A 9,959-nucleotide genomic window follows, 5' to 3' on the forward strand; every position below is an offset into this window, starting at 1 on the left:
ACATCGAGTAAAAACTGGAGCAACGGGAAAAAGGGGCCAGCAGTATTAACTTTAGGAAAATACTCGAGTTTTTACTGTAGTTATTTTATAAATTGATTGTGAAAATTATTCATAATTAATAAAATAATTTAAAATGTATGATTGATAATTCAGTCATTAATTAAAAAAAAAAAATGGGTTCTTTTCATCAATGTTTTTGAAAGCATTCTCACTTACCAAAGCCCCCTCCATCTTCTCCTCTCCTGTTTCTCCTAAATTTTTTTTTCTTTTTTTTTCTTTTTTTCATTTTGGTGTGAAAATAATAGTCCTTTTAAAAGCATGTGCCTTTTGCCCAGCATCCTACCAGTGGCATCGTTTGGACATATGACTCTTGTGACTAAGCATGTGTGCCTAAAACTAGTAGAATTTTCGGTGGCTATCGCTTTGCTAATAATGTCACTGGTGCTAGGATCGAGTATCGGTTAAATTGGTGTTGGTAAGAGTATTTTTCGAATTTCAAACTGAAATAATTGGTTAATTCACCCTTTTTTTTTTCTTTTTTTTTTCCAAAAAGCATCACTTTCAAGATTTTCAATTAAAACGATTAATTTAGTAAATCGGTTGGTTAAATTGATTAACTAATTATCGGTGAGCTTTTTAAATTGGCCAAGCCTATTTTGAGGGGCCAAAATTGGTTGTTTTTTTGGCTAAAAATGTATTAATTTGGCATGTTTAATGGGCCTCATTTGAATTATTTTGTAATTTGTGCTAAAAATCATTTCAAAAATTTTGGTTAACAACGGTTAATTCAGTAAGTCGGTATATAGTCGATCGGTTAACCGAAGATATTTTATTTATTTTTTATTTTTATACTTATTACCAGACCAACTTGACTTCCGTATAAATATTTATTCCGAATTTCGATTATTTTGGGCAGTCAAAGGCAGTTCGGTGGGTAGTCGGTGGTCGGCAATCAGATATTTTGCCCACTCCTACCTAGTGCACTCGTCTTTACGTCGTAAAAGGATCTCAAACACTTGTATGGGTAAAAGGTCTACGTCAATGGGTCCTTACAATTTTATTATTAATTAATTTATGATGACACAAAACAAAGAATACAACTCATACTACCCAAAGATTGAAACCAAAGGCCAACAGCCAACAATTACACACAGCCTTTACAAAGTCATTAATCTCAATCTTCTGAAAAGAAGACACCAACAAACAGCAAACAACAAACTATACAAGACAACTCCACACCCAAAGCTCTATCAACAGCCAAGTGAGTAGAGAAGCGACAATAGTGCTAAGCAGCCCCAAATCAATCCATAGAACAATCCAATTTCTGTACTCAACAAACTCAGAAGCCACAAACCAGAATATTAAGAGAGAAGCCTCAACTATTACATGAAGCCTATTTTTATCATGGAAAATTACTCTTGCACAACAGTTATGCAACTGTTATGCAAGGTCTTAGAGATATGGGGTAGGTCCCATGTGGTGGGTTCTACCACATGGGTCTCACGTGGGACCTATCCTATGTCTCTAAAGTGACATAACTATTGTGCACCAATCACTCATCTTTTATCATTTGTCTTGAAATTCCCCTTACTCACAATGCATGTTCTAACTTCCCCACAAATTGTGACATCCGAGTCTCATACTAGAAAGATAAATATTTCACGTAAAGTGAATAATTTATAAAGACATTTATAAATGTTTAGTTTCACATTGCTTACTTATTAGGTGAAACTTGACTATATACACAATTTGTTTTAAAAAGTGTTTTAATAGTGAGCACTACCTATCAAAATCCATTTAATATTATTGAAAAAGTGTTTTCCGTATTGAAAATTGAAAACACTTCTAAAAAAGTTTGCGACGTTTGTTAAAATTTTTGTTGTCTTTTGTTCTCTTCTCTTCTTAAAACAAAAACATTAACAAACAATTTAAACATTAACTAACAATACTAAACACACACACACAAAAAGTATAAGAAGTTTTTTTTTTTTTTTTTTTTTTTTTTTTTTTTTTCTGTTTTGTTTTGTCTTGTGATTTGGTGTTGCAAAGGAGAAGAATGACATTGCAAACCAAATACAAAGATATCAGAGTTACCACCAATTATGAGAAAAATTCTAAGAGCATTTGGAGTATAAGAAGAATCCCAAAGAACTGCCCAATGTATTTACCCGATCTATGCTATGCATGCACCACTTTTAATTCAATCTTCTTTTAATAAGTCTTTTCCCTTCAACTCATTTAATTTTAATTTGAGAAAACTTCACTTTATCACCCTCGATCTTTCATTACTTTTACAATCATACTCTTAAACTTTAAAAAGTGTTAATTTAGTGTATCTATCTTTCAATTTTTTTCAATCTCACCACTTTTAATTCAATCTTCTTTTAATGTGTCTTTCCCCATCAACTCATTTACTTTTAATTTTTCTTTCCTTACTTAAAGTGTTTTCTAATGACTTATCAACCAGATACTAATAATGCAGTTATCTTCAAGCAATTTGTTCTAACTTTGCCTTTCTTACCCTGTATTTCCATGTTCAATTGCTAAGCCTAGATCCTCACAAGAAAAGAAAATAAAACCTACCAAGCCATAAATAGTTTTTGGAGGATTAAAATATATATATATATATATTGACAATAATCTCGAACTCATATAGGACCTCCTTATGCTATAAGAAGATTGTAGGTTCAAGAACCTTTTGGTGCTTGTGTAACTACTAATCAAAAGTTAAATATTAGTAAGTACATATTGAAAGCGGAAAGGAGACGAAGAAGAAAACATATGATCCAGCAAACATAGTTCATGATTTTTGCTCAAAAATGGAGCAACTGCACCTAATAAAATTTAAAGAAAAGGAACTTGGCTTCTAAATCAACCTTGCTTCACGTAAATCCTCCAAACTTGGGAAGAAATGAAGGGTTCTTTTCAATTTCAATCCAGCTAGATCCAGGCATTTTCTTCACATCCCTAGTTTCCATTAGTTCTCTCATCATCCCAACACTGTCCCAATTGCTAAAACCAGCAAACAAGTTAGACAACACTACGTATGTTGAAGGGTCCTTTCTGTCTAGATTTAACACATGCTCTGCTGCACGCTTCCCGATTTCCATATTGCCGTAAACATGACAAGCACCTAGCAGAGTTTTCCAAACCAGCACACCTGGCTGAAATGGCATTCTTAAGATTAATTCCTCGGCTTCTTTAATACACCCAGCTCGGCCAAGAAGATTTACCATACATGCATAGTGATCCTCTTGAGGGGGGATCCCATAATCACTGGTCATGGAGGAGAATAACTCCCACCCTTCATCAACCAACCCTCCTTGGCCACATGCATATAGTACAGAAATGAAGGTTATGTAGTTTGGCTGAACACCCTTCAGCCTCATTTCATCATAAATCTTAAGAGCTTTCCTGGCTTGGCCGTTTATTGCATATGCCATGATCATTGTCGTCCATGAGACAATAGAATGATCATTCATCGAGCAGAAAACTGCCCATGCGCTATCCACACATCCACATTTTGCATACATATCTAGTAAAGCATTATCTACGCAAACATCAATATCAGTTCCGAGCTTAATTCTCAAGGCATGAACTTTCTTCCCTTCCTCCAAGGAAGCCAAATTGGAACAGGCATTTAGGGCAGTTGCAAGGGTAAACTTGTTTGGCTTTACACCTATCTTCTTCATCTCAGCAATGACCTCAAGTGCTTTGCTTGGTTCCCCACACTGCAGGCATCCAGCAGCCATCTGGGTCCATGAACACACATCTCTCATAGGCATATCATCAAAAGCTTTGAACCCTTCTACCAATTTCTGATTTTTAATATACATATCCGCCAAAGAGTTCCCCACACAAATCTCAACACCATAACCACATTTGACAAGCTGAGAATGAACCTGCAATCCCAACTTAAGGTCAGAAAGGGCAGCCAACCCAGTAAGAACACTTGCAAAACTGAAGTTATCGGGCTCCACTCCCTCACCAATCATTCGACGCCAAAAGTCCGGTATGTTTGAAAAAGAGAACTGCAAAAACCCAGCCATCATGGCATTCCAAGACACAATGTCCTTATTAGGACAATTCTCAAAAACTTCCAAAGCCTCCACTAATTCACCATGCCTTATCAAAGCTGTCAGAAACGCATTCATTAAGAAGATATTTGACTCAAATCCTAAGCGAACAATGAATGGATAAATTTGATATGCTCGTGTCAAATTCTCCAACAACGAGCATGCATGGAGTGCGCTAACAAGGGTGAACTCGTTGGGCTTGGTTGTTCCATCGCGGTGCATATGGCAAAACAAAGAAAGAGCTTCACATGGACGGCCATGTTGAACGAGACCCGCAATGGCAGCTGACCACGACACCACGTTCTTTTCGGGCATTTCCTCGAACAATTGGAGCCCATTAACAAGATCGCCGCACTTGGCATACATATTAAGTAAATGATTGCGGAGAAAAAGAGAAAAGGGAGGAGACCCTTTTATGAACTTCGCATGAATTGCTCTACCTCGGTCTAAGTCAGAGGTTTCAGCATATCTGCGCAATAGAGTAGAATAAATTTCTTCCTCGGTGGCCAAGTTTCCAAAGCTGTTTGATACAAAAACTCTTCGGAAAGTACGAACAAAATAAGGTGACCTCGTGGCTACAAAGAGAGGAGTTGGACGGCGCATCTATGTCTAGACTTCATGCCCCCGCGCGCTGGCATGGCGATTATAATGGGATCCGGCTTTAGTGCAGTTATATAAATGACCGGATATCTGCTGTTAAAATTTAAACGGTCAAGATTTGATGTAGCAAATTTTTATAGAAACAAAATCGTCAACAGACAACAATTAAAAGCAAAACAGACGTCGTTGTTCTTCACGTTCTTTTCCACTGATACTTTATGAAAGTTCTCGTCTTTGAAAAGATGTTGCAGCAAGAATTACGCAGCTCCTGAGCTCCTCAGCAAATTCGGCTTTCCACCTGAGCAATTAATCACCGCCGTTAAATCCCATCTCACAGGCAAGGCAAGGGAGCTCCGATTCTCCAAATGCAAAGTTTTTTATTTCCTTGAAGTGTTTTAAAACAACATTAGGGGAATAGTAAAAGAAATTGTTAGAATTGGATTTTATGGCTAGTTTAGAAGAAAAGAAATGATGAAGAAACTGTGAGAACTTTTATGGGGAAGCCTTAATTGCCTTGGTTTTGGATTTTGGTAAAATTAAAAAACGAGAGGGGAAAGAAAAGGGTGGTGTCGATTTGGGAAGAAGGGAAGCAATGCATTGCTGAAGACAGAAAGGCATTTGCTTAATCGCTGACGACGTCTGTTTTGGTTTTTGGTAGTTGACGACGTCGTTTCTATAAAAATGCTACATCAAATCTTGACCGTTTAAATTTTAACAGCAGATATCCAGTCATATTTATAACTGTATTGAAGCCAGATCCATTATAATGTAATACCCGGCGTCATGGGAATATTACGGAGTAATTAATGCCCCATAAATTACTCAAATTCAATAGTAAATTTTAAAATCACCTAAAATTTGTGAAGAAAAAAAATACTAAAAATCTTGCATATAACATTACTCAATATTACATGGTAGGAGAAATGTCATATACACTCACTTCCTTACGTGGCAATGGAATTGCTGGGATTGTCACATCAATATTATGAAATAGTTCTAAAATTAAATGTGGTATATGGTGACATTATTTGCGGGGTCGATTGAATGGCTATGCAAATTAGGCAATCGCCTAAGGCCCTCAATTAAAAAAGATTTTAAATGATGATAATATAATTAAATTTCATTTTCTAAAAAAAATTAAAGCTCTAATTATGACAAAAAAGTTAGTCAATGCTCTTTAATTAAGGCCATAATTATGGTAAAAAATAATATTATTACAAAAAAGTTAGTCAGTGCTCTTTAATTAAGGCCTCAATTACGATAAAAAATAAATACAAATGATTGAATTCCAAGATATTAAGGAAGAAAAGAAAGAAGAAACAGTTACTAAACCCATAATTTTACATAAAATTAAGGACAGAAATTTCTTACAAACCGATTTGTAGGAAATTTCATACAACCAACATATAAGAGTGACATGTGTCATTTAAACATGTGAGAAACACATGTTTTTTAATTAATGCTATTAAAAAAGCATGTGAGAAACACATACTATTAAAATAACATGTAATTCTCACATGTCAATGGACATTTATCAATGGACATTTGTCAATCTTAAATGTGGGTTGTATGAAATTTCCTACAAATCGGTTTGTAGGAAATTTCTGTCCTAAAATTAAAAGTCCATTAAAATAATTTTTAGAATGAAATAAATTTTGTTTTACGCATATTAAATTCTACATAAAAAGAATTATGTGTAGTTCAACACAAAATATGACATCCGTAAAAATTAAATGTCTCATAACAAAGGGAGATTGTTTTTCTCTCTAAGACGGCGGTAAACCCTAGAGGTGAAAGTAAGGGTTCTTCTGGTTGGTGACACGGCTGAGGAGGAAATCGGAGGTCACATTACCAGTTTTGTCTTATAAAGGGGTGACTATGGCAGAGGACCTCCAAAATCTGTGGCAAAATTTGTCTCTATCTGAGGAAGGGATTGTCCATCAAGGTCAATCTTGTCTAGTGAGCAAGCCTGTTGCAGACCGGATTGGTAGCAAAGACGTTATCAAATCTACGTTGATAAGAGGATGAAAGCCTTATAGAGCAGCAACCTTCAATGTAACGACCCACTCCAACGACATATTAATATTGTCCACTTTTGGCTCTTCCGAATCAGACCTCCCAGGAAGTTATCCATCCTGGTACTACTCTCGCAAAAACACGCTTAACTGCAAAGTTCTGATAGGTTCATGGTGATCATGGCTTTAAAACGCGTTGTATCCAACGACATAATATTGTCCGCTTTTGGCTCCTCCGAATCAGACCTCCCAGGAAGTTATCCATCCTGGTACTACTCTCGCAAAAACACGCTTAACTGCAAAGTTCTGATAGGTTCATGGTGATCATGGCTTTAAAACGCGTTGTATCAATAAATGTACGAATATACATATAAAAACATACAAATTCCCATAACCAGGCGATGTGGGACATCACAATCATTGTATTAATTTTGGTCCTCTTTTGAGGATAGAATGGTAATTTATTATTAATTAAGACCCTAGAAAAAAGTATATTTGATTTAGCGATGAGAATGGATTGTTAAGCAAAAATATATATCAATTATATATATATAATAAAAGGAATTAAATTTTAAATACCCGATTTTTTTGTCTTACATGCATGTAAAAACCCTCCTACTAGTATAGTAGTATATATAAAAAGAGCATTGTTGGGGAATCCCACTCTCTCATAGCCGCATCTCTTTCCCTTTTACAAGGATTTTGGGTTTTCTCCGATTCTACCTCTCACGGTAGACCGCAGACAAGGTAATCTTCCTGTTTCTTTCCTTTTTTCCTCTCTCTTTTTGGTTTTGCCGCGCGTAGCCCTTTGTATTTATTTGGTTCTCGTCTTTTCGTTTTTCTTTGCTTCTTCTCTGTACGTACCAACGTCACATGCATTGCTTTTCTCTTGTTTGTTTTCTGTCCTTCCTCTGATTCCCGTATCACCATAGCATGACTTGCCTTTCTTTTCTTTTCTTTTCTTTTTCTTCTTTCTTTGCTGACCATGGCAGGTATGATGTCTTGTTTTTTTTCCTCCTCCTTTTCTTTGCTTGCTACCCGTAGCAGTCAACACGCTGCCTTTTTTTTATTTTTTATTTTTTGTTTGCATCCGTAGCAGGTCTTCAGCCTTATTGTTTTATTTTCCATTTTTTTCTTTTTCTTTTTCTTTCACCTGCTACAGCCGAGAACCATACCTATTGTCCTTTGTTGTTTTTTTATTTTTCTTTCCCTGTACTACCATGGGCTGTTTCTTTTTTTTTTCTAAAACGTAGAATTATAGGATTGGTTTGTTTTCTTTAATTATGTCTTTTGTTTCGTTTCCCCTCTATGTAGCCGTAAACATGTGGGAATATTGTTTCTTTGTTTTTTTTTTTTTTTTTCACCTATATACTACAGCCGTGTGCCATTGTGTCTTGCTATATTTCCTTTTATTTATTTATTTTTTCTGTTCTCTGATTAAAACCGTAGCAGCCAGCAGGTGTTGATACCCCATGGTCTGCTTCTCTTATTTATTTATTTTTGGGTTACCCTTCTCTGATTAGACGTAGCAGTGCCCGTTTAATTGCTTTCCTGTTAACCATGTTTTCGTTGTCTTTCTTTACCCTTACTGAAGCTCTAATTTCAACCAGTTGCATTATCACTAGCCTATATATTGTCAGAGAAATATTTTTAAGAAAAACCCATTGGTATTTCATAAACGTAACGTTTTGGTTAAAACATAATTTGTTGTTTTCTCCGTTACTTCTCTATCATCCGTTTTATCCATGTCCAAATATGTCTATAAAAGTACTGTAATAATTTTATACTGTTTTGATTTCCAAATTCAATATGGGTGTTTCTTAATTTCACACAAGGGTTTTAAATAATATTAATAGTAATAGTAATAACTTAAATCCTAGACTTTTAAATACAGAAGCAGGCCAAATAAATCAAAATATCTCAATAAGTTATTGTTCGTAAAGAAATTTAAATGGTCATATGGTTTTGTAAGAAATATAAGTGGCCATAAAATACATAATACATGTATTTGTGTGTGTGTGTGTGTATATATATATATATATATATATATATATATATATATATATATATATATATATATATATATATATATATCGTAGTATTATTTTTGCATTAATTTCCAAATGTTTTGTAGTATAAAGACTTCACAGTTTCATACGAAATAATTTGGCTATCTAGAAAGAATTTTTAAAGGACTGAAATTTATAAGTTAATAACATGACAGATTAATTTCAAATATCTCGTGGGTCCATTCTCAATTGACTAGCAAGCCTAACCTGTAGTTGTATTAGTATGTTTTCCTAGTTGTGGGTGCAAGGATAGTAATTTGTTTAAACCTGTACTCCAGTGACTAGCTAGCTATCAAGGATCTGTCCTAGTCATATTCAAAGAGGTAAGTAGATCCTCTACCCTTTCTAAGGTTGTTTCATGTCATGTTATTTCATCCATTATTTTTAGTGTATTTGTAAATAATTGTTTTATTTATGTATTGCAAATTTACCTTGTTTGCATAAAAGGTTGCTAAAGAGTTTTTGAAATGAAAAGTTGTTTGTGAAAAGTTATGTCCTTGAAATTAGAGATTTGTTTTGAGAAAAGTTTTAGTTATGAAATGCTTTTGAAATATAGTAAATTAGTATTTTTGTAAAGTTCCCCAAACTGAGAAGTCACTACTTTTAGAAAGTGATGAATAAAATAAGTGTATAAATATAAAACCCTCTTACATGTTGCCCTAAGATGTACCAAGAGAATTACAAAGAATGAGAAAAGTCTTATGAGATGAGGGTGCATGTGTAGAGGAGATTATTTTGGCCCAAGAGAATTCAGAGAAAAACATGGCTCGGTACTGACGCTGCCATGGTCGCAAGGACCACACAACCTTGGTACACGGGGCATAATAGTGTACACGGACCTTATTATGAAAACATTAGTTTTAAATAAATATATTTGTGTTCCGAAGAAGAGGAAAAGTTTTACTGCAGCTTTATTGGAAATCATTTCATTTCGAAATTAAGTTGTGTCTTCATTTAAATAGCGATACCTTGCACACAGTGAGAGAGAGATGGCTTGAAAAATAGTTGAGGTGAGGAGAAGGTGACAGCAAAAAAATACATATTTATAAAGCTAGGGTTTATTATTAGGTGGCTGCTAGGGTTTTATTATTTGGTGGCTACTAGGTTTTTTTTTTTTTTTTTTACACGCTGTGAGGTACGGTTTTAATATAGTGAAAATAAAATAATAATAATTGATAGAAATCCATAAATGCCAATTT

The 9,959-nt window shown here is 34.6% G+C and overlaps 1 protein-coding gene across 1 annotated transcript; it reads right to left on the reverse strand.

The window, feature by feature from the left end:
- Window positions 1–2,839: 2,839 nt before the first annotated feature.
- LOC133866153 (putative pentatricopeptide repeat-containing protein At3g15130) lies at window positions 2,840–4,679 on the reverse strand. The gene has a single exon (XM_062302703.1). The coding sequence runs from the start codon at window positions 4,677–4,679 to the stop codon at window positions 2,883–2,885; it is 1,797 nt and encodes a 598-aa protein (XP_062158687.1). The 3' UTR covers window positions 2,840–2,882.
- Between the last annotated feature and the right edge of the window lie 5,280 nt (window positions 4,680–9,959).

This window comes from Alnus glutinosa, chromosome 4, assembly GCF_958979055.1.
Source record: "Alnus glutinosa chromosome 4, dhAlnGlut1.1, whole genome shotgun sequence".
NCBI classification, from domain to species: domain Eukaryota; kingdom Viridiplantae; phylum Streptophyta; class Magnoliopsida; order Fagales; family Betulaceae; genus Alnus; species Alnus glutinosa.

What these genes read in the sequence shown, in the direction of transcription:
- LOC133866153 (XM_062302703.1), bottom strand. Translation starts at nt 4,679, where the DNA reads ATGCGCCGTCCAACTCCTCTCTTTGTAGCCACGAGGTCACCTTATTTT.